Source organism: Protopterus annectens, chromosome 16.part0, assembly GCF_019279795.1.
Source record: "Protopterus annectens isolate FY-2018-M chromosome 16.part0, PAN1.0, whole genome shotgun sequence".
Lineage (NCBI taxonomy): Eukaryota > Metazoa > Chordata > Ceratodontiformes > Protopteridae > Protopterus > Protopterus annectens.
Genome location: NC_056750.1, coordinates 633,345,172 through 633,371,688, shown reverse-complemented (window position 1 = coordinate 633,371,688; position 26,517 = coordinate 633,345,172). Strand labels below are relative to the sequence as shown.

At 37.5% G+C, this 26,517-nt stretch overlaps 1 protein-coding gene across 2 annotated transcripts in view; it reads left to right on the top strand.

Annotated features, from left to right (window-relative positions):
• URM1 (ubiquitin related modifier 1) overlaps positions 1-26,517 on the top strand; it is a 341,964-nt gene that overhangs the window by 25,244 nt on the left and 290,203 nt on the right. For both annotated transcript variants that reach the window (XM_044057802.1, XM_044057801.1), the window contains exon 2: positions 16,106-16,176. In XM_044057802.1, coding sequence (XP_043913737.1) covers positions 16,106-16,176 — 71 coding nt within the window. The remainder of the gene's footprint in view (positions 1-16,105; positions 16,177-26,517) is intronic.

Genomic DNA, 26,517 nt, shown 5'->3' with positions numbered 1-26,517 from the left:
CTCCTCCGTGTACCATACTTCGGATGAGACATTAAACAGAGGCCCCATCTGTTTAAGTTGGTGGTAGATTCAACGGCACCTATGGAAAGGAGTAGGGGTCCTTTCTATACAAAAATAACTCTTATTTACAACCTATTTGCAAATTTACAAATGTACATATTGATATACAAATTTATTTATGCGTATTCATAATTTCCTTTACAGTCATACTAAATTTTCATTCCTATTAGACCCCCACTCCTTTTCTATAACCACCATCTGATTTTACTTAACATTGTTGCTAAAATCCATTTACCAGTAAACATAATTTCATTTATTCATAATATCTTTCCATAACTGTAAGTCTCTTTCCGTCTTCCTTCCATGCTTTCTTATTTATCCTTTTTATTTGTTTGGCTATTTTTATATATTCATTGTTTTCCTTTATCTCTAGCCATATTGTAAGATGTGGCGCTTAACTTTTGATGACTGTTGAGGTGATCCAGTGCTTTGCCATAACTAAACTTTCTGATACTATAAAATAATCTATTTCAGTTTTATACATATCACTATTGTAAGTCCATGACTTTGTGTCAAAAAGTTTTAACTTATCACATCTTATAACTTCTAACATATTTCTTAAATCATTTACTTTCTTTTAACACTTGTCTGTTAAATCACAAAGTCTGTTGCTATGATAATATTTATCACTACATAGTCTAAAATCTGATGAAATAAGCTTTCCCTTTCTTTACAGTTAGTATAAGTGGATCTATATGAGAATCGCGAACGTTCACATTGTCGAATCTGACATTGTCGGCACATAAACAGCGAAACCGCAAAACATCGAAGTAAACGGAAATCTCCGTAAGGGGAGATTTCCATTTACTTCAATGTAGTGTGGTCTCTGAGTTGGGATATTTAAGTAGTAGGTGATGTGGGGGGCTTGCCCCCCCCTGCTTAAAGCAAGTAGTTCTATTTTTTGACTTTTTGTTATGTTTGTATTAGGTGTTCGACATTACTGGACTTCGATATGGTGTCGATCATATCGTATTCAAAGTTCAGTAACTTCGAGCATCTAATATAGACCCAGTATAAGCTTATAATGTTATCATTCTGTGTACTCGTTCCTTCCATTTTAAATTTACAATAATTTTCCCATTTTTGCTAATTTTACATCTGATATCTTTGCTGTATTTCTACAGAATACGGCTGTTCTAGAACATATCTCATTTCCCAAATTCCAGATTATCTTTTCTTCCAATAGTTTGTTTGTAATCTTTCTTCATTTGTTAAAAAATATTGTATCTTTTAATATAATTACATCTATATCACATGTATTACACCAGTCCAAAATTACGATTCGTCTTACTGTATTCTTAATACTATTCACATTTACAGAAAGCACTGTAAAATTTTTTTTACCGTTTTCCTTAGATTCATGGTTTCATAAGATCATAGCTAATTGATAAGCTAACTTTCTTAACAGGCCATTCTAAGCCTAGCCAGTTTCTCTGCTAAAGGTGAGAATGAAACACTGTACCTTGTGTCTGTGACTCATACACCTTAACCATTATACCAAACCCCAATCATTAGCTGTCTATATTCTTTTTCATACATTATTTTCTTTTTCCCTTTTGTACTCGTCTCTCTAAATTTTAATCTTTCTGTCGTTTACCCTTTTACCAATAGAATTCTTTTTTTCTTTTAGTATATCCCAATGTATGTCTTCATCACTTATTTCAGAACCTTCTTCTATGTCCTATTTTTTCATGTAAAAAATCTTCTATTTCTTCTACTTCTAAAATGTCTTCCCCTTTTTCATTTTCTTCACTTTTTTCTTTTACCTTACTATTATTTTCATTTCTACAGTCCACCCATAAATGTCCAATTTTGTTACATTTATAACATTTCAATTAACATTTTTTGCACCATGTTCCATTTTCGTACAGATATAGCATCACTTTCTTTTATCACAGTTACTTATCAAATGTCCTCCTTTTCCACAAAAAAATGATTTGGATTGTCCCCAGTATTTTATAATGCCCCTATTCCCCTCCACATTTGTCATGCTGGGTATAAGTATAATTTCTTCTTTTTCTATTTTTATCACAATGTTAAAGTCTCATCCACCAGTACATAAACCACTTTTACAATAAACCTTTGCAATATCCTGCACTTCTTTACATAAAGTTTTCAAATTTCCTTTCAGAGTCTCTTTTTCCAGCTCTGTTTGAAATTGTACATGATTTTTTTTTTGTTTCTCTGTTATCACAGAAAGATTCGTGGGTTACAGTCTCTCTTTTTTCATATGCTCCAAAAACTTTTCCATTGAAAAAAGTCTCAAGTATCATGCCACAAAATGTGTCTTTGTTAATGAGAATAAATGCCCAAAAGGAGCGATTAAATAATCTCACAATTCATACCTGTCCATTTCTTTGTCTTCTTTACTTTGAATCTTTGCAACATACTTCTGTTCTTCATTTTCTTTTGCCTTCTTTTCTGCAACTCCACTTTTGCCTTCTTGTACTTTCTGTACGTATGTTTTCTTTCCCTCTCACCACTATTCTATAGGATTGTGTCTGCATCCTCCTTTTGTATTTTCTCCACAGCATCTCCCCAGGGAACATTTCCTTCATTTTCTGTCTTTCTCTGCAGCTATTTCTTTAAGCAAATCATTCTGCACCCCTCCCAACTGGAGGGTTGTAATTGTACATCCACCATTTGCTGACTCTTCTCCAGCAAACAGATTTCTTTGAAAAATGTCCTTGGAACCCTACATACATTTTCCACTCTTGATATTTGCTTTCTCCTCCATTTTTTTCTCACCACTCCGTTATCCCCTTCTCTCACCATTTGCCTCCCTGTTTCTCCTGGTTGCCTCCACTTCTGGAATTGAAACAGGAAATGCTCCTTTAAAAGGGGTCCCACTCACAACAATGACAATTTTTTTTTATTGATTGATATATGTATTACATATTATTTACATATTTACATTATTTCCAAATCTGCATACATTGTAAACTTCAATTTAAGCATTCCCCCATTTTTTTGTCTACAACCAAAACATTTTTTCCAGAATCTTTGTCAAAGTCCATTTCCATTGTATTTTTCATTTAGTCTCTTCTTCCATATTGTCCATTAAACATAAAATATTACTTTGTCAGTTTTCTTTACTTCTTCCTGTGTTCCTGTACCATAATAACCAAATTCTATTCTCTCCATATTCATTTGCTCAAATTTTAACAAACTTTTCACCCTATTATGTTTATACATTTCTTTCCACAAATTATTAACTCTTTCATATTTCAAAAACACATGCTCAGTAGTCTCAAGATGTCCACATTTATTACATATTCTGTCTTGCTTTTTCTTGTATGACATAATCACCTTAACCGGTAGTTTTGTAATAGACAATCACCATAAAAAATTATTACATTCTTTAATCTTTTAATAGTTAATATGATATTGTTAATCCTCGTTCATTCCTTATGTATGGGGTATCGGTTCCGACCTCGGAACCGAGGCGGCCATCTTCTAAGCTCACGTCAGCTACAAACTCTCGAGCTAAAACTCTTACCCAGAATTCCCCTCTCCCTGTTACTTCAGATTTTGTTTGCCGCGTCGCCATTCGGTTGTGTCAAGCTACTTCTCGAGCTAAGTATAATATTTTGTTGTCATACTAGTCTAAAACAAATTTTTCTCTCAGAAAAGTTTCTAAATTGTTTTCTTTTACCTTGTCGCATTTAGCGACTATCCCTTCTTGAAATTTTTCAGTATTTTTTACCTCAAGGTATTTCTTCTTTACCATCGTAGGTAGACCCCTTTTTTTTCATTACCTTCAGGTATTTCTTGTACCGTTGCTGGTATTCTTTTTGTTTTCCTTCTTTCCTATCATGGCAGATAAAAAAGGTAGTCCAGGATTTAAGAGATGTTCAGATTGTGGCTGTAAATTACCTACTTCAGGTGCACATTCTCTGTGTGCCTATTGCTTGGGTGTGCCTCATTTATCAGTTGATCTGCCCTGTGGAATTTGTAAGAACTTCTCCAACAGGACGTTGATTGAGAGGAAAAATAAATTGTTACTGAAAGGGCTACTCAAATCTCCTTTTTCAGAGGCTATTTCTGGGTCGGAGGCTTCAACCCCTCCAAGATCCCATAAGAAAAAGACTGATCATTCAGAGGCCAAATCTCTTCCTTCGTCCCCAGCTGGGGGCTCCCACCAACCGAGACCCAAGAAGGCTAAGCGTTCTACTTTGGATCTGACTCTTTTGGCTCCAGCGCTTTTGGTGCCTAGAACTTCAGCACCGAGGCCATCGGTGCCATCTGTGGACCCTCATTGGTCCAAAGATCTTCCTGTAGATGCTCTGGTGGTGGCGGCCACAACCAAGAAGGACCTGGCAGAAGAAGAAAGCCAGACTGTCCATCCGCCCAACAAACAGTCACGGGCTCTGGACAGAATAGGGAAGCGTACTTTTGCATCAGCGACCTTTGCAATCAGGTCCCTGAATTATATGGCACACTTTACCAGGCTTCAAAGGGATTTAGTTTCTGAGCTCTCTGAAACTTTGGCTGGTGCAGCATCTGATGAGGACAATGACAAAGTGGCTTCTCAGCTGGCTACCATTGAATCGATATCAAACTCCTCCATGTGTCTGATATCTCATGCATCAGAAGGAACAGCTAGAGCGGCGAGTTCAGGCATTGTTTTGAGACAACACGCCTGGATGCGCTTAAACAATTTTGCGGAACCCTTCAAGGCTTCCTTTCTCAATGCTCCCATCGAAGCCTCTTCATTGTTTGGACCCAAGGTTAAAAGCACGCTGGCCAGATGTGAACAGGATGGTAAGACCCTTTCTGCCGTGGGTGTCCGTTATTTTTCCCCTCAACGTGCTTTCTCCAGAAACCAGAAGAGTGGGAAGATATGGTACAAAATGTGTCCGGGTCCTTTCCATGACACACAGGCCGAGTTCTCCCCTAGAGGCAGAGGGGGAAACTCACAGGGAAGATGCCCTTTTTGGGGCAGAGGGGGGTCCGTGTAACCAGGGTTCCAGGGACTCTTTTCCTGGTCAATCCTACCAGCGCTCCAGAAGAGCGGCCCAACTCCTTTCCACTGGAGGTGGTTGGGGGTCGTTTCTCCTTGTGCCCTTCTGCCTGGCTAACCATCACCACCGACTCTTGGGCACAAAGGATAATAACCAGAGGTTACCATATTCCCTTCGATCTTTGTCCTGCCCCCCCAACAAACTTACCCGACTTTCCACCCAGTCAAAGGGAAGAAGCAGCACTAGAGATAGCAAAGCTGCTAAGAAAAAGAGTCATCCAAATAGTTCCTCCGGACCAGATAGGATCCGGATTCTATTCAAGACTATTTTTGGTGCCACAGAAAACTGGGGACTGGAGACCAATTTTGGATCTCGGTGTATTGAACAAGTTTGTAAGAGTACAAGAATTCCGGATGGTCACAATACAGTCTATCCTTCTGCTTTTGGAAAAAGACGATTGGATGTGCTCAATATCTTCAAGATGCGTACTACCACATAAAAGTGGACATGCCATCAAGAAGATTCCTTCGCTTCCATGCGGGAGCCAGTCACTATCAGTTCAGAGTACTGCCCTTCGGACTCTCTACAGCCCCCAGAGTGTTCACAAAGTGCATGGCAGTCATCACAGCTCACTTGCGACTACAAGGATTCCAGGTGTTTCCATACCTAGACGACTGGCTCATCTCTGTCCCCACCAGATATCTATTGGAGGAAGCCCTGGCATACTCTCTCCTTGTTGCAGAAAGGCTAGGCATAACTATAAACTGGCAAAAATCCAATCTCATCCCATCTCAGTCCACAGAATTCATAGGGGTCATATTGGATACAAAGAATTGCAGAGCATCCATTCCAGAGCACAGAATTCTAAGGATAAAGCAACAACTGATCCCAGTTCTTTCAAGGGAGAAATCCACAGCTCACTCTGTCCTACAGCTGTTGGGTTCCATGACAGCCTCCATCACCATTGTCCCCCTGGCCAGGTTTCACATGAGACTTCTGCAATGGCTATTGCTCACCTAATGGTATCCTGTTCAGTATCCTCTTTCAGCCAAGATTCGAGTAGCTCACAGATGCAAACAGGATTTAAATTGGTGGATGACCCACAACCCGTCACAATGGTCTCGCCCCTTCTCCCCCCAGCAGCCCAAGCCTACAGTGACCACGGACACCTCCCTGATGGAGTGGGGGGGGGCTTTGTCAGGGACAGACAGTCTAAGGCACTTGGTCTGTATTGGAGGCCCAACTGCATATAAATGTTCTAGAGCTGAGGGCGGTGCTTCTGGCATTGCAAAACATTCCATCCCCTACTGCCATCTGGGACTATTGCAATACAATCAGACAACATGGCGGTGGTCTGGTACATCAACAAACAGGGCGGAACCAAATCTTACCCCCTTTGTTGAGAGGCCATGAGGATATGGCAATGGATGATGGCTATCAACCGTTTTCTTCTAGCAATGCACATTCCTGGGAGTTCCATCGTGATAGCAGACAGACTCAGCAGGTGCTTTCTACAATCTCATGAGTGGTCCCTGAATCCCTTGATAGTGGCAGAGATCTTCCACTGCTGGGGCCGACCTTGCTGCGACCTCTCTACATCCCTGACCAACTACAAATGCAGCAGCTACTTCGCCCTGAGTCCCCCTCCGGGTCAGTCACCTAGGGATGCTCTAGTCCACGATTGGCCCTCAAGTCTTCGTTATGCATGTCCACCTCTTCCCCTCATTCCCCATTTTCTGAAGAAAGCCCGTCGGTTGAAGAGCAAGGTAATCCTCATAGCACCATATTGGCCTTGTCAGATTTGGTTCCCCTTCCTTTGGCCTTACCTGCTAGATCAATCATGGATTCACCATTCAACTTCGGGGTTGATCTCCCATCCGCAGAATTTGATTCATCCCAACTTGGACAGCCTGAAGCTCACAGCTTGGCTCCTCCAGTTCCCTTGATTTCCAGGCAGAATGATCTTTCTTTGCCAGTACGGGACATTCTTATTGCATCTCATAAGTCTTCCACTAGAATTGCTTATCTAAGCAAGTGGAAAAGATTTACCTGTTGGCTGAAAGAAAAGCAAGTAGATCCTTTTTCGGCACCATTATCAATAGTACTAGTGTATTTAGCCGATCTATTCCAATAGGGTCTATCGGCCTCTACCATTAGAGTTCATTTGTCTGCAATATCTAATTTCCATGAGGGTGGCCAAGACTCCTCTCTTACGTCACACAAATTATGCAAGACCTTCATAAAATGTGTGAATCATCTGAAACCCCCTTTTAGAGAACCTATTCAACCATGGGACCTATTCAACCATGGGACCTGTCATTAGTTCTACAAGCTCTGACAATGCCACCTTTCAAACCAGCTTCTTCATGCAACCTCAAATATTTGTCATGGAAAACCTTGTTTTTGGTCGCCATTACTTCTGCCAGACGTATCTCTGAGCTTCAAGTCTTATGCATCAAGAGTCCATACTTGATTTTTCATAGAGAGAGAGCGTCTTTGAGAACTAATCCTTCATTTCTGCCAAAAGTGATCTCTGAAATGTCCATTAATCAAACCATTGAATTGCCAGTTTTCTTCCCCAATCATTCAAACAAAGGAGAGTATTGCCTACATACCCTAGATATTTACAGGCAAATTTGCTTCTACTTGAACAGAACTAAGGCCTCCTGTAAATCAGACCAATTATTTTTGGCCTATTTTGGACCTAGATTAGGATGTGCTGTTGCTAAGGTCACATTGGCTAGATGGTTGAAAGACCTTGTGACCTTCATTTATACACAATGTAATATTCCATTGCCGACTACCATAAAGGTTCATTTGACAAGGTCGGTGGCAACTTCTGCTGCCTTACATGCCAGAGCTTCTTTACATGACATCTGTGCAGCTGCAACTTGGGCTACGCCTCATACCTTCATCGATCATTGCAAATTGGATTTGGCCTCCAGGGTAAGAGCATCTTTTGGTTCTGTGGTGCTCATGAATGTCCTTCCATGAGAGCTTCCCAGGAATAGAGGTAGCTGGGGACTCTGTCCCATACGTAAGGAATGAACAAGGATTAACAATATCAGATAAAGAAGTTATGTCTTACCATAACGGTCTGTCTGTATTGTTGATCCTCGTTCAGTCATTACGACCCTCCCTCCTTCACCCTCCTGTGGCTTATAGTTCTATTAGGTCATTTGATCAGAGGTAGCTTCTACCTTCTTTTGACTTGCAGACTCAATCTGAGGTAACAGGGAGAGGGTAATTCTGGGTAAGAGTTTTAGCTCGACAGTTTGTACCTGACGTGAGCTTGGAAGATGGCCGGCTTGGTTCCGAGGTCGGAACCGATACCCCATACGCAATGACTGAACCAGGATCAGCAATACAGATGGAACGTTATGGTAAGACGTAACTTCTTTTTATATCTCATCATTATGTTTTTTTGCTTATCTGTTTCTAAATCTTTCCTTGGATCAATGCAACAAAATGCTTTTATAATGTTTAAGTACCGTTCTTTTCTATTTTTCACAAATATTATTTTTATTTTCTATAACAATTTTGTTTTGGTACTCTTTCAGTTCATTCACAATGCTTGTACTTCTTTTTTTAACTTCCATTCCTTCCCACAATTCTTTGTATTTATTATATAGTATCATGTCTATCAAGTTTTTATTTTCCATCATAATTCCTTTTTAATACCTTATATAAAATTAAGATATAACCATTTGTTCCTTTTCATACTTAATAGGAATCGTATAGATGTTAGCAGCATAAGCAATTGTTCCTATTACTGTGGTGTTCAACAAGTGTGCTTTTTTCCTATATGAAAATCTGTATGAATTCCAAAAATTAGTCATATCCTTTACTTCTTTGAGCGTATTATCCCATTGCTGTTGTCCATTTCTTCCAGGTATTATTCCTAATATATCTATATAGGTTCATGGGTAGGTACTAGCTATTGACCCTAGGGCCTATATAAGCCTAGCCAAAAAGGTACCCTGGCTTTCACTACCCAAGAAAATTATTTTCCTGTGCCCCTGTTGAACAGAGCCACAGAGGTGATTCCCTGGGTGAATTTCCTATTTCCCATCCAGTCATCAAGATTTTTCTTGAAAAGTGCTAATATATATTTAATTGACCTCAATACCTCCTATCATACATTCAAAAGCAAATCATTTAATTTTCTCTCTATTTATACTTAAACCAATTGTTTAAATGTACACTTAATTTTTCATTTACTTCTTCCATCCATACTTTTTAACAATTAGTACAGTATCATCCACATAATTATATATTATTGGCAGTTGTACTTCCTTCATCTTTTTGTATCCAATGCTCTTTGACATTTTATTAATTTCCTTCACTATTACATTCATAACTAATGAGAAAATTACAGTACTAGCTGCTGTTTTATTCCACATTCTATTTTTATATCTTCCCCAATTCAGCCATTTACATTTAGTTTCACATAGTTCTTTTTATAAATAGATTTTATTGAGAAAAATCACACTGAGCAGCACTGGACAAAAAGCCTCTGCAGAACCAGGAAAATGCAGTATCAAATAGAAGAGGCTCACCACGACCACGTAATAAAAATAATTATTTAATACTGCAGTAAAAGTAAGCGCTTTCACGTTTCAAAAAACGTTTCTTCAGACTTTAACAACTGCCATTCACATTCATATGTTTAAATAGCATTGCAAAATCACATCAACCAATCAATACTGTTGCATCATTAATTGATGTTAAAATATTAGATATATCAACAATAACAACACATTAATATATAAACAATGAAACCTGTCATAGACTGTCCCTATTCAAAAATACTTTGTAAATAACATTCATAAAATATAAAGTATATATATAAAGATATAAAAATATATATAGAAAAATATGGCATGTGTATATAAAAAATTCTGCCTACAACTACATTTACAAACAGCCTATGTAGAGAAGTTTCATTCACAAACTATTGTTATTGCTTTTCAGTGTGTATATGGCCGGGCTGATAAAAATGGTTTGAGTGTAACCCTATCATTTAAGCCATGCCCTTTGTGACTGTGTAACCTTATTATCCACTTATTCTCCCTCTCTTCAGTGTAATTCTTTATGTTCCCTAGCCTATTAGTTTTCTTTATTAATTCAAGTACACTGAATTTAAACTTATGCGACGTACCCATTTGCAATACATTTGTCTCATTTTCTTTATTTATTGCATAGACATGTTCCCTAACACGCTGATTCTAGATCTAGAGATGTAGTGTATGTGGCTGTTTGCCAAAGATGTTCATGTTTCTATGTGGGGAAAAACCAATAGGAGCCTTAGGGAACGTGTTGGGGAACATGTCTATGCAATAAATGCCGTATTTTTCCATATATATTTTTATATCTTTTATATATATATATATATATATATATATATATATATATATATATATATATATATATACTTTATGAATGTTATTTACAAAGTATTTTTGAATAGGGACAGTCTATGACATGTTTCATTGTTTTTTATATATTAATGTGTTGTTATTGTTGATATATCTTTAATATTTTAACATCAATTAATGATGCAACAGTATTGACTGGTTGATGTGATTTTGCAATGCTATTTAAACATATGAATGTGAATGGCAGTTGTTAAAGTCTGAAGAAACGTTTTTGAAACGTGAAAGCGCTTACTTTTACTGCAGTATTAAATAATTCTTTTGATTACGTGGTCGTGGTGAGCCTCTTCTGTTTGATATTGCATAAATAAATTTTATTACTTGTAATATTTTTTTCCTACATTATATCCCTTCAAAATTCCCCATAATGATTTATATTGAATGCTCTTGACATTTTATTAATTTCCTTCACTATTACATTCATAACTAATGAGAAAATTACACTACTAGCTGCTGCTTTATTCCACATTTCTATTTTTTTATTTCTTCCCCAGTCCAGCCATTCACATTTAGTTTCACAGTTCTTTTTATAAATAGAATTTATTACTTGTAATATTTTTTGCTTACATTATATGCCTGCAAAATTCCCCATAATGATTTATATTGAGCATTATCATAGGCTTTACTTGTATGCCCTATCATAATCTTCACTTCTACATTTTTATTTATGATATCAATTATTTGTCTTATTATCCATAATAACTCTTTACTTCCTTTTCTTCCAAATACATTTTGGTCAGACATTCTGTCCTTTTTTTGTAACATTTTTGTTGTTATTCACATAAAAAATGTATAATCCATATTATTCAGTGTTGTAGGTCTACGTTTTTTTATTTTCTCTCGATTTCCTTTTTTAAATATAAATTTTATAACTCCTGTGTATATTTTTCTCTTTAATTCCAGTTTATAACCATTCATTCCTAACTTGTATAAAAATTATTTTTTGCTGCACCTTCATTTCTTTATATGTACCATATTCAGTTCCATCCAGTCCTGTTGCAGAATTCATGAAAATATCTTTTAGAATTTCATTCAGGTCTTTCATAGTTATTTTTGTTGTGAATACTCATTATCTTTGTTTATTTTTTCACCTGTATAAATTTGTTTTATGTTTTCTTCTCTTTTAACAAATAATTCCAATACATGTTCTTTAATTAATTATTTTGTATATTCCCTCTTGCTGTCTTATTTGCTTACCTTCCTTATTCTTTAATTCTCTTATTTTTCCTTTTATTTTACTCAAATATGGTGCTACCTCTTCTTTATTTCTTTCTTTCTTTGTAAACAATATTTTTGTTTACATAAGTTAATTTTAATTTGGTTAATTTTATACATTTCTCTTTTTCATAAAAGGAATTTTTCTTCTCTAACAAGTCTCTGAATGTTTCTTGACTTAATATCTTGTATGTTTGTTTTTCTTTTCTTCTTTTTTCCTTATACATTCTAAAAACACTTTTTTATATTTTTCTTTAAAATTAAGCCACCAAACAGTCCATTTCTCATAAAACTCTCTCATATTTTTCCATAATTCCATAAGTTCTTTTTTCTGTCCTAAATCTAATTCATTTTCATTAATTCTCTTTATTCCTTTTCCTAGTCTTATATATTTTTCATTTTCTTGTACTTTAACCCATATAGCCACATGATCCAAAAATCCAGTATACTTAGTTTAAAAGTTAAAGAAAAGGGAATTATCCGACATTAAAAAATAATCAACTTCTGCCCCAGTTTAAATCCTTTCATAGGTGCAGTGTTATTCTCCCATACACTTGACATTCTACTTCTCATAATTTCTTTAACCATTTTAACATCATAATTGCTCTTATTTTTTCTTAAATTACAATCGTCACCCACCACTGTAATGTCCATATTTACACAAACATATTCAAGCATATTTTTAAACATCATTCTCTCTCTTTTTTGTTATATGTGCATACAAAGATATAATTCTATACACACATTTTTCCATCTCAAGTCTATTACCATAATTTGTCGTAGTTCCGCTATGGTTGCATGTAATACTTTAATGCTTTCTTGACATAATATGCATATGCGCAAGCACATTTCTTTCCCCATGTTCTAAACTACCACATCATTCCAAAGTTTTTCAGTTCGTATTCTTTCTTCCTCTGTTAATAATCTGATATCTTCTAAAACAATAACATATGCATCTAGTGCAGCACACCATTGTAATATACATATTCTCCTCTTAAGATTTTTCATACTGTTCACATTTTAAGCTAATATTTTGAGCTTCTAAGAACAGTTAGGAAGGGGATAAAAAAATTGTTATACTTTCTTATTTTCTCTAAGCATTATATATTTGAATTTTCTTTTCCTTTCTTTAAGTATTTCCCTATTGAATTATTTTTATTTCTTACTGTACACGAGTCAGCTTCTCCCTCAAGTGTCTCTGTTTCTTTTTCCTTGTTACTTTCTTCAACTTCATGTACATCCTCTTTATCAGACATATTTTCTACAGTTTCTTGTATAACATTCTTCTATCTCTTTCTCCTCATTTTCTTGCACATTTATTTCAGTTTCTAGCCATAAATGACCAGTATTGCCGCATTTGTTTGCACTTTAAATCACATTATTTTTTGCATTTTGCCCTGTCTTACCACATAAATACCATCTTTTTACTGATTAAAGGATCATTTTTTTCCACAAAAATAACAAGTCTTTGGTTGTCCCCAGTATTTCACACACCCCTTATTACCATGAACATTAATAATGCTAGGTACATGCATAACACCGTCATTTTCCATCTTCAGTATTACTGCACATTCCCAAACCCCAGTCCATAGTCCTCTTTCATCATATATACTTTACATCTAGTTAACACATGTTGTTTCAGTTCTTTTGCTTCAACTTCAGTTCTAAACTGGCTCATTATTCTTTTTTTTGTTTGTGTGTAAAAGGCTTGCACCACATATTCTGACCACGGATAAATATTTTTCTTTTGTCCATATGCACCCAAAAAATGTTCCATGGCCTGCCCACTCTCAAATATCAAGTCACAAAAGTCTCTTTATTAATTGAAGTAAATGCTCTTTTCTCTTTTGCTTTGACACCCAGAGGTGCTGTGACAGAGTCCCAAACCTCATAGCTGTCCAGACTTTCTTTTTTTTACTGCTCACACATACTGTAAACTTTGTACTTCTTTTTTGTTTATTTTATTTCTTTTTTCTTCCTTATCCAACAGTTTGTGCACAAGTCTTTGTCTCTGGAACTTTTAATGGCAGTCTCTTCTAGTTTTTCCACCTTGTCACTTCATGAAATTGCTTCTCCATTTTCTGGTGCACTTTGGTTTACCATTTCTTCCAAATAATTATCCCGCAAACACCCCCCCCCCCGATAGGAGGGTTGTAATTATGCATTTTTCAGAGGTAACTGTGTCTCCTTCAAACAATCTCTCCTGAAAGTTTTCCTCTGAATCTGTCTCTGTTTTCAGCTACAGTCTCCTTTTCCTCCAGTGTCACTGTTTTTTTTCTGCATCCACATCATCAGAAAAAAAGACTTCTGTTAGCGATTCTACCATTTCAACTACATTTCAGCAACTTTCGCTTCAGTTTCAGCAAAAACTGAATCAGCCATGTTTTTCTCCCTGTTTCTCCTGGCTGCCTCTGCGCCTATACAGAAAACGGGAAGTCAGGATGTGTAACACACAAGCTCTTCCTCCATCTACAAAGAGTAGGGGAAGTTTCCCGATGCCCTGGACAAGTTTCCCTGACAGTATAAATACCACAGTAGGTCTTCCTTTAAAAGAGACTGTTGGCCTAGGGGGACTAACCTGGTCAACAAAAGATAAAATAAGTAAAAATAAAATAAAATGAATATAGGTGTGATGAATAATCAGATAAATCTTACTGGCTGCTGCTAAATAGTTTGATAAGCAGTGGTATTGTCCTTCCATCCACACTGTCCCTTGCATATTATCTGGCATGCAACAATCAGCCTCAAAGTCATGTGAGTGGTAGGGCTGGGAGTTCTTTCCAGAAGACTGATCCCAGTGTTTTTGGCACACACTTATACAAAAAAATGTCCAAAATTATTTTGTGTGCACACATATATTTGCACAATGTTTTCCAGAAAGAGATAACTCCTCTGCAGTACCAACTCCCTCTCCCTCAGTTCACTGTAATGCTGCCACCAGCCAGACTTCTTTAGCAAACCAAGAGCACAAGTTACTAAACTGTCTAGCATAGAGGGATAAAGCACTTGCTAGAACCCTGAAATAGTTTAGTGATTTAGGCACTGGAAGAATTGGGCAGTGGAGGGAGATGGTGAGTGGTTAATGCTAACTGTCATCCTGCAGGAGGGAGATGATGGTCTTGGTTGGCTGTTTTCTCCTATTCAGGTGGAGGCTTGCACATTTACAGTGGCTGTAGGACTGATGGATATGGGCTTGGTAGTCCTAAGATAATGATGGTAGTCAACAGTGGTTATCACGCACCCACCATGGGAGAGTGTAGTCTGCCCAGTAGCAGTGCAGGTGCCTACACCAGCTACCACAGGTGGGATTGGAGACATTAATAAGAACTCTTATGTCTGTATGCATGCCGGCTTACCTGATTGGCACTCATTCATACACTGAAAGAGTGACTTATCCATAGCAAAACCTGATTGTTAGGCAGTAAAGAAAAAAATAAGCTGACCCTTTTCCATTTGAATAGAAGCATTCACGTCTGAGCAAAGTTTTCAATATATGGATACCAAACAGTTGTCAGTACACCAGATATAGTGTAATTACCCTTAAGGTAACAAGTAACTCACCAGCCACAAGCATTTAAATCAGTATTTAATTTTTTGTTGTTGACATAAATAAAATGCAGTATTCCAGCTGAAAAGTAAATACGCAAATAGGTTTAATCTTGTAAAACAATTTTAAAATAAAACTTCTGGACAGGCAGAAGTCATATGGCAAATTTGAAATATCTGCTAGTCTAGGCCTGTAGATATAATGCGCCCAGTCACTAGCTCTCAAGATCAGAAAATAATCTAGAGAAGTTCTTACTGGCAGCTCCCCCTCTATGTGCATGTCCCAACAGGAAAAATCCACAAACATTTTTAACCAACAGTCCATCTTTCCCATCACTTTCCATTTATATGATTCCCATGCAGGATTTTATGTTGGCTTCAGTTTTAAATTTTGAATGTTAACATTTTGTTTCCACGTTATATGCTTGTGGGAGACTTCCAGATAAGGTAATATCTTTTGAACTAGAGTATCGTCTGAAAGAAGCATTGGACACACACTGTAGTTGTCTGTCTGCAATGCAGATCTTATTTCACTTTTAAACTGCAGTGTATTTGAAGGGCAAATGTGCAGTTTGTATGTACAATTTCACACGTCACTCATAAATATTACATAGCTACTAAAAGGGAAGTTCAGTACAGTCTGTTAAGGAATTGCTGGCATTTTTCTTAATTATTGTAACTGTAGTACAGTTTCTCTCCTACATTTCCCTTTTAAAAGATGATTTACATTTTTCAGCTTATTACAGTTTTTTTTCCTCAGTATTCATGACTCTGCTTAAGGTGTTGCTTGAAAGTGATTTGCAAGATTTGTATATAAACATTCTTGAGTATAACATAGGTAGAAATTAAAAATCTTATGGTAATAATCCTGCCTTTTCTCCTCAGTGGTGGTGCGGAGCTGCTGTTTGGTGGTGTCAGGAAGCATCATGTTAGCTTGGACAGTCAGACACAGCCATGTAAGTACAAAAAGTGTGTGAGTGCTGAATTAAGCTTGCCTAAAATTTACTTCATAATTCTGTAATTTTCTAACATAGCCATAACCTGTACCCTGAATAACATTGTTTTCTTCTGCCATTTTTGCCTCTGCTGTATATGAAAATCACCCGTGGCCCCACTACAGCTTTTCCTGTTTATTTTCATTGTTAAAGAGAAGTTTTTGCTGTGTGGCAATCATCCAGACAGCTATCAGGCAATTTTTCTACTTTCATAGTCAAGAGGGATACATGTATGTTGAGTAGGGACGTCTGTATAAACTGCTGCAGTCCACCACACAGTAGTTTTACTGTTTCAGACGCATGCATGACAGTTCTCTAAGGGTAGACATTCATTGCATTCATGAGATAACCTGCAAGTAGCCCTATCTCTTCATGTCTCTAGTCTCCTCCAAAAAGCATTGATGGTATGATTGCTGTGAGGTATACATCCCTGTCCTCCCCCGGCTGAAAGGGCATCCACCCTCACTCCTCTCCATCCACTGACTAGCTTCTGTAGTTTCTGAGTTGCTGGTTGAACCCAAATAATCTGGATTGTATTTAGGGCTTTCCCCTTTCTATTCTATTGCTGTTTTGTACTGTACTCTTGCATTACAGTCTTTTTCTTCATTTACCAGTTCAGTATATACTAATGTTCAAACTGCTGTATTTAAGAATTAAAAAAATGTGGGTATTTAATAATGTGTGAATTTTGTCTTCATGTATGTGTTTCATTACATTTTTTAATTCACTCTTTTGCAACAAAAGTTGAAAATTGACCCTTGTGGCCCAGTTCCGCTACCTACTATGAATGAATAAATAAAATAGTTGGACAGTTGATACGTCATTTTTGTTTGCTTTATTAAAAAAGTTCACTGGATACTAAGAACAAGAACTCTTCTAGTACTGGGGTGTGTGATGCAATTGAATGCTCCCATTTAAGTCATTACTGTGAGACAACTGTATGTGTGACTGCCTTATATCTGAACCAGTGATGTAGATGCACTTTACCACTCTTTCACTGGGTCTGAATTTTAATAGGTTTGCTCGATCCTTTGCCTGTACTGAATGTGTATATAGTTTTTCCTGTTTGATTTCCCTTTGATTTGGCTATGTATGATAAGGTGGCATTGAGAATATTTCACTGCTTGTAGCATTGCTGTTGAACGTCTGCCTCCTGTCTAGATTTTGTTTAAGTATCTGCTGTTTCATTTTATTTCTTATCCTTTGTCTGTTGCTTGACATAGCAGTTAGGGAGTGGACAGCATACTGGAATCTGCTGTTTATATAGTCAGGAGTGTCTGATCAGTTAGTGACTGCTCCGCTTTGGGCGCTTTTTCAAATGCATCTACACCTGAGTAACTTATTTTTCCTCTACGTTGATGGGCAAGAGCCTTATCCCATGTACCTCATTTTATTTCGGTTACAAGTCAGTAGTAATTTTATTATTACACCTATGACATTAACACCCACTCAGAACATGCCTCCCACTCTGTGATATGCTAATTAACTTCTGCGGTACCTACCTTTCCTTGAATATGTATAATTCACCTGTCAGTTGCCCTTACAAGTATTACAGTTTCTCTTCAATTAAGCAATTGCTTACACTTTTTCGTCTTTTCTGTTAATCCTGTGCTGTATTTCCCACTCTGTTCTGTAACTCAGAGCTTGCATAGTAACTTTTATTTCGTGTCTGGATTACCATAACTCCTCAAATAGTATAAAAGGGAAGAGGGGTAAGGGTGAAAGGAAAAGCAGGATAGGAGTGGAGGAAACAGAATGGTGTGTAGGGGTAGACAAACTCTGAAAGAACAAAGCAGAAAACAGGGGTGAAAGTATACATATGAGAATGAGGAGATATGGGAAGGATGGAGACAAATGGTGATGGGGATGGGTGGACAGTGCATGGAAAAAGGAGTGTGACATGTGGAGGGGTGCATATATGGCATGTGATAGTGTGGGATACAAGTAGCAGTTTGCTGTTTACCATCCTGACTCAGTGTGACGGCATAGTGTTCCATACTATTAGATGGATCAGGGTGACTGGAATGTTAAATGCGGGAATGTCAAATGTACAGTGTGGCTCAGCCATGCTCAGCCCAGTATAACTTGATATTATTACTGCATGCATCATGTTTGCTGTGTCTGACAACAGAATGCCTTTCTGTGCTTGCTGAGACCTGTGAGTTTGTACAAGACTTCAATGACATCAACTGTGCCATGTAGTGCAACTATGTCACTGCTTGCCTTGTATGGCACTTGCATTTGTCTGTGGAGGGAGGGAGATGGTATTGCAGCTGCTGATTGCTGGTGTTCCACCAATGATTTGTACGATGATGGTGTTGATGCACATTCCCATTGCTGTGTGCAGTCCAGTCGTACCTGTATCCTGAGCCCATCTCGTCACCTGCCTATTGTGCGGTATGTAGCATGCTATGAACATCCTGCAGGTTGTGGCAAGATCATTATGAGGTGCCTCCTCAGACATATCTAGGCAATGGTAGTGGGTTTTTAGCAAGCTGAACACATGCTCTACAATATTGAACATTTAGATTATATACTGGCATGGTAAACCTGGGAAACACTGGGTATCAGTCATATGCAACACAATATAAACATTTGGAATTGTGTCAATTCATCAATGGCAGTCACTCTTATTTGTCACTATTGAGAAAACACAAAGCGTTTCTTCTGCAAGGGGGAAAGCACACTTCTAACTTGCATATACTTTGTATAATTGCACAAGAGTGGGGAAAAGAGAAACCTTAATGATCACTAAAAGCGGCTTTAAGATATGTAAGTTTATACTAATGATGAGACCCCCCCACATGCACAACTTGCATGTAGTACTGCATGGTTACACTGCAGAGGGGAATGCCTTTCTTGCTATACCAATGTAGTCTATAGCTTACTAGTACTTCAGGGTGGTCATAATGTTAGAAAAGGCACACATGGTATTAGCTTTTACTTTTGGTATGCTAACAAACTGTATATGCTTCTCCATTTGTAAAAGTATTACATCAAGGTGTGCAAGTATTCTAGAAGTGGAGGCCTTTGGAATATCTGATGTATTCCGCAGGTGGTCTCTGAGTGGTCTTTGTAGGTAGACTAGAAAGATCTATATGTACATTAGCCTCCACAGGTATGGGAAGGCCACACATCCCTTTTGATCCCTTCTGTTAACAGGATGTCATCCAAGGCCAGTACTATGTCCTGATCAATTCTGAAGTGATCATTAGTCTCTTGATTGGTGAAAATTATGGTATGTCACCCTCTGATGATGACATTTCCATTGGTGTTAAATTCCACCCCACTCCTACTGAGAGGAACTGTCAGTACTTAGAATGACTGTTGCTGCTGCTTCGGGAATTCTTGCTAGCTGCAACACTGAAAGTTTCACTGTGCTTTCCCTTTTATTGTAAGACCCACACTGGTGTATGGTTGCCTTCAAATGTAACTATGAATCACGACTAAAATCACCAAGTGTAGATTTTCATATTATTAGGAGGGGGAAGGAGTGTCAGATACGGACGCATACAGTCACAGTCCCTTGAGAGAGGGATGGAGTTGCAGTGGCATTGTGGGAGTGGGCTTATAGCTCACTAAACCTTTGCCTAGTGATGGCCCTGTTAAGCAAATGAACAGAGAGTGTTGTGATTCCCAGCAATGACGCAGGTAGCATATCTTCCTGCTCAGGGTTAGGATCAGGGTTAAGGACTTAAAAATGTTCTGTTTACTGACAATGACAGCATAAACTCCCTAAAGTCTGCCTAAATGACTGCCCTTCAGAATAGATCTTGCTTTGGGGATTCCCTACTGCTAGGGAATGAATCTGATTGAGTCAGGAGGCAAATGGGCAAAAACCTATTTAAAAACAAACAAAAAAAAAGAGCACTGCATTATTTTCTGATGGGTATTTTGGTAATGATCCTTAACAGTGAATTTATTTTTTCCTGGAGCATTTATTATTATACCTAGTTAGAGAGACCCTGACATGATTTTTCTGTATTTTTAAGTAGTTAACATAAGAAAGAAGGTCAAAGTAAGAGCATATTTTTAATTTTCAAACAATTTCATTAACTGTTTTAATTTTAAAACAAAAATATTCCCATGCAAATAAATTAATAGGACCTTTCAGAGCTTATTAATGATATAAACCTGATGCATCTTGAGAAATTAATTGCTTCTGGAAGAATGCTGCCTCAGTTTTGTGAGTGTATATGTTGAAATACAAGGATGATGGAAGCCTTTAGCTTTGAGTTGTGGAATGGATATGAAAGTGCAGTTTGAAGGTGATGTGGATTTTACAGCATCTACTGAGTCTCTGACTTTGGAAGCATTCGACTGCATGTTTGTGAGCTTTCACCATTGCAGAGTTTGAGAGCGCTTCAAACTGATTTGAAAATGAAACTGCAGCAGTGCTCATGGAGACCTTATGGGTATCATTGCTTGATGGGTTTTTAAGAAGTAGCTGTTTTACATTATTTTATAAAGTAGTTGTATATACCATAGTTTAAAATGCATTTTTTATGTACATTCTATAGTCCACTGCCCTTTGTTGTGTAAAGAGTAATGTTTTGGTATGGTTTAGGATTCCCATTTAGAAGATGGAAGGTTGCAGTGTCTGATGTGTTTGCATGCATAAATATATAGGCACAAATAAGCCTCTCCTGTTCCTCAGTGTTGTTAATGTGTGGTAGTAGGGAAGGGTGTTTGATTTGGTTTGGTCATCCATATTCTGATATGCTGCTCCTCCAGTTTGGTTGTACTGCTGCTTTCAACACAGCTGTAGCATTCATCCCATTCAGGCAGTATGTAGGAGTAGAAGATGGAGATCAGCTCGAGAGTAAAAAGATGGCACCACAGGCAGACCCTAATGGCAGGGCAACAGCTTGCCCCAGCCCTTCAACAGAGCTAAGTTTATTTTTGCTCACTTCTGTTTTGAGAAGCATCTTCCCAGGTGTTTTTTTAGGGTTTACACACACTCACACTCAAGAGGAAAATTCTAAGTTGACAAAGAACTGCCTTGAGGGTGGGAAGTATACTCTGCTCTCCTCACCTATTTGCATATTGCATGGATAACTCCTTATGTTTGAAGTCTAGGTTTTCTTAGTGTAAGTCAATTGAGCTGTGCACGTTTGTGGAAAATCGGGTTAATGCATGTTGGTGTTTCTGCGGGTGTGCCTAATCCTGATCAAATTGACTGCATCGTTTACAGTATGGTGGCAACATTGTGAATACCATGTGATTTTCTTTTTGTGTGTATGTATAGTGTATATGTTTATATATATATATATATATATATATATATATATATATATATATATATATATATATATATATATATAATATAGTGTGTGTGTGTCCGTACATATAATGCATAAGTGTGGATATACGTATTATGAAAGTTGGTGTGAATGTGATGTGTAGAGCATATGCATGCAACATGTTAAGTTTATTTTGGGTGGAGCCATGTTTAACGTTTTGCTCGTTTGATTTGTCCTGTTGATCACTGTTTTCATGCATGGCGAGACTACAGAGCAGTGTATTCCAGGTAACCTGGCAGTCATTTTCTCTGCTCTTCTGTCACCATGGAAGTGGTAGCTGGTTCTCTTGCATCTAGTGCCCTTTGTAGCCTCCCCTAATTTCTTTACTTGAAAAATGGTGTGTGGCAGGCCTTGTGGTCACCCTTGTGTTTTTGTGATGTATATACTTGGGATTGTCTATTTAGACAGGTGTCACAAAATGGGAGCGTTTCCCAATGCTCTGTTTACTTTTTGCCTTGCATATAAAATCTCTACTGGCTCGTGTGACATGACTCAGTTCCCTTATTTTTTGTTCTGTTTGGTTTACAGTCTGGATTTTCAAATGTTTTAAAGTGCACTTTTTTCACTCAAGTTAGCTTTTTCATTGTTTTCTTCCTGGTGGGTCATATCTCTAAAAGTTTCCAGGGATTCTTACTGCTTTTCTTGCTCATTGTTGGACTGGTTTTAATTGAGGATTATCTTGGAGTAAAGTTGGTAAATGACAGATTTGTTGCATAAAGTGTGAAGGTAAATGAAGTTATAAAAAGACAGCCATACCAGGTAACTTTTCGGGATCCGGATGGTTTGTACCCAGAAGTAATCATGTTTACTCAATTTAAGTTGACAGAACAGGTTTCCAGACTTGGTACTGCAGAACAAAAAGGTAAGACTCTTTGAAAACATTTGGATAGCACTAATTTTGTATCCAGGCAGTGCTTTGAGTCCTTGACTTGTAGTGACCTGGTGAACAGACACCACCATCCCGAGTTAGTAAGAGTTAGGAAATAGAAGCAAATTGCCAGGCCTTGGTCACACTTGTTAAATCTGCTGTTGGTCTTAATGACCAGCTTGTCTTAGCAGTGCAGTGTTTTAAAATAGGTAGCAGATCAGTAAGTTTTTACAGCTGACCTGAAGGGCTGGCTTCTACAGCAATTGAGGGGTCACATGCTGGGTACCAAGAATAAATCCTGAGCATGATTTCAGACATTCTTAAGATTGTATGAGAAACTGAGATGTTCACCTCAAATTTTTGACTGGTTTCTGTTTATCCAAAATAAAAATGCAGCAAGAATTGTGAATGGCATCTCTGCCTTATCCATAATGTATAGAATTATCAAGTAATACAGTTTAATTGGAAAATAAGATTGATATTGATTTATAGCTTTTAAGTTGTTTACAATTTCAAGAGAAAACAGATGTTTGTTCCTTTAAAGCTAGTTTGTGTGTTAAGGACTGCACTTCCTGAAAGGAGAAGTCTGTGTTTCACTGGATGCAGGAGTAAAATTGAAAGTTTGTTAAAACAAGTAATGTTTGAAATCTTTTGATTTGGCTTACTAGTTAGATGTGAGAAATGATCAGTGGAACACCCCCTGCAGCGTGTTGTGGCTCCTCTGAATTTAATAATGGTGAGGGAGAGGGGCTAAAATATTGAGGAGGGTGGCTTGCAGTTAATGGCATTGTTTTACTTGTGCTGCTTCTGAATGTAGATGACCTGACACTGTTCTTCTGTTTTAAGAAAACTGTTTAGAATGTAGGTGTTCCCCTCCAATTCAACTTGGCTTCTACTGAATCAATTGATGCTTGATATGAGTGACTTAATGTATCCTAAGGCAGTTTTTGGTAAAATGTATGCTTCCCTTTCACCTGCTAATTTAAGATTACGTGTCAGGAAGAAATCATTCAGTACTCCAAGACTGAGGAAAATGCACAGTTTAATGTGTTAACATGTGGCTCTGATGCTGTTCCTCAGCAGTATCTGTTGCCATGATTAGGATTTAAATATGGTTTAAGGGCCACCATATTCTGGCAATGATTTGAATAAAAAAGATTTCTTCCTATTTCTACAGGTTTGGTCTTTGATCAGGAGGGTCATTTCCCTGTTCCAAGAACTGGAACAAAAAAGGTAAAACTAGAGTCTTGAAAAACCTTTATCTGTTTGATGTTGATATACCTGCTCAGAACAAAAGGCATTTATTCTAAGTAAAATACCTTTTTGAGATCAGCAGCTAAGATACCAGTCCTGTAGATCTTGTTGGAAGATAAAGTAATAGATGTAGCTGTGGATATCCTGAGGGCTTGTTTAGGTATACCGCTTGCCTGAAAAATGCTCATTCTCCTATTTATAATTTTGCATAAGGAAAGAAAATCCATGTAAATTGGGGCAAGGGATGTAACATTGCTCCAAACTTGGAGCAAGATTTCTGTTTGTGTGTTGAGATCCAAAAAGGGCTGCATGTTTACATTTTTATATTGGCCTTCAATGGTAATATCTATTGCAATTCAGTAAGTGGAGATGTTTTGAACCGTTAAGATTGCATTCTTCTATGCTGTTTTTATCTTTGTTCTGTTGAAGCTTGAATCCTACATTTTAGGTGTAGGAGATGCTTTATTCTTGTCTATTTTACCTGCAGATCCCCTGGGGGTTTCCCAGGTTTCCCATGAATTGTTAGAGTTTATTGATGTACTGTTCTCAAGCCAAAGGTTGTACAGTCTGTCTGTTATATTGGGTAATCTTGTTGACAGACTTTTGTTCCACCTGCCAGAAATGGTCTAGCCATGGACTTTGATTTTTTAGAGGTATGGTGGAGTTGAGGGGGCACAGGCCTCCTACACAACCACTTTGTAGGAAGCAAACTCATTGAAATTGTTTTCGAAATACAGTGCAGCCCACTGTAACCTGCTGACTCAAATAAGCTGTGGCTTCGATAGGCTAAGTTAGCCATACTGTGTGAAGCCTAGGCTTTAAGAAGCAACGTGCAACTGTTTTGACTGTAAATTAAAACTTGAAACTGGTTACATTTTAAATGTTTTCAGCATTTTTATAATTATAAAAATTGTTTATTGGATTTATGGTCATTGCTCTGATTTGTTAATTTACCGCCAGTACTTTGGCATTTCTTGAAATGTACATGGTTAAAATGAGTGACTTTTATACAAATTGTGCATTGTGAACACTGTCCCAGCTCATTGGGTTTACCATGTAACCAAAGCGCAGTCCTTTTCACTACGTTGGTAGTCATGTTACTCGCTTTTTTACAGCTTCTGTAAGTATTTGCAGTGAGCTGCTCCTGTACAGTTTAATATTGGTTGTAGTTGCTAAACAACTTCAGCATTTTCAAAAAACATGAGAAATTACTTTGAAGAGTATAGCGTTGGATGGGATTTAACAGTTGTCTGTTGGCAGATTGCGAGGATGGTCTTCCCTCAGCAAAACTACTACTGGTGTTCTCTTCCCATTGGAATGTCATACTGGGCAGGAGTAATTTTATTGATTTGTTCTTTTTTTCCAAGTAGTTTTGTCAGTTCATGTGCTTCTGGGGGTGGATAGTCTCCTTAAATGATTTTCCGTGAAAAAGATGAATGGTGCTAGGTTAGTTTCTGTTTTACTTCCCTGTATCCCAGAGACTTCCCTTTATGTGGAATATATTCTCTCCATGTCAGAGTACCTCATTAGCCCTTTTTTAAGCGCAACCTGAATAACTGGATGGGGAACAGAAAATACATCACTGGGTTTCCACCTGTGTCCCTGCTGGACAGGGGCATCAGGTGATGACTTGTCAGAACATGGGTTAAATTCTTGGCTAGGCTTGTAAGGGCCTCAGGGCCAGTAGCCTAGTAAGTTCATGTGCTCCTGTGATCCTAGTAAGACAAACATAGTCTGTATTGTAATAGGGCTTGAAATGTTGTAAATGTGTCAGCCAAAGCTTGATGCTACTAATATATTGAAGGACTGATCTGTTTGTATTTTTATTTTTCCCTTTTCCTGATGTATTTATAATGTTAAAAGATTTGCAATATGCATCCTTGGCTAAAGAATATTTGCTTTTGAACTTGTTTTCACTGAATTCAAGGAACTTCTTTAATGTGAATTGCAAGGACTCCTGGAGATGAAACAATATGAGGGCAAAGTAAAAAAAAAAAAAAAAAGTTCTTTGAAATAGACTGCTTCTTGCAATGATAGTTTGCATAGGAAGTGTGAATGCATTCATATTATTTTCATATCAGTATAAAACCAATACCAGTGTCTGTCTCTCCACAAACTGAAATGTGACGTGGTAAATGTGTGCATTGTACTGTCCTGCAGCGATTTTTGGTTATTTCACTGAAGAGGTACCATGATTTTTCTTCAGACAATTTTCACTTGGTAGTTTGGAAAAAAGCTGCAGACTCTGTGGTACTTGTTAACTGCTGACAGTCATGTGATGTATATGTACTGTAATGAACTCTCGATATCTGCCATACTACTTATTTATTTGTCATTCTTTTACTGAGTAAGTCCGACTGGACAAGTAGCCTATTTTCAGCAGAAGTCCCAGGAGAAAAGCTCCAAATGCAAGTTAATAAACGCTATACAGAATCATACCTTATATAATGTACACGGAATAGCTGATATACATATTGGTGTATAGGCAGTTATCAATGGATACAGTGGATAACAGGTGCAAGAAGAAGTTAGAGGGGAAAAAGGGAGGAGGTTTTAGGAGGGGTTAGTGAGATGATAAGAGAAAGATTATGAGAAAATTGGGGGAGAATTAAGGTAGGGGAGAGGGGGGGAGAAAATGTTGTACAAGGGCATTAGATTAGAGTGGGACTCGGACAAAGTAATTGGTTAGGATTACTTGGAAAGCAAGAGAGTTATAGATGCAAGAATGAAAATTTAGGAGTGATGTCAAAATCAGTCAGGATGTACATGTGAGCTAAGTGAGTCTTGAAGAGTTGTTTGAACTCGGAGGGTTTGTAGCAGTTAGGTTATGTTGAGTGATGGTGTTCCAAGCCCTGGAGATACGGTTGGAGTAGAGTG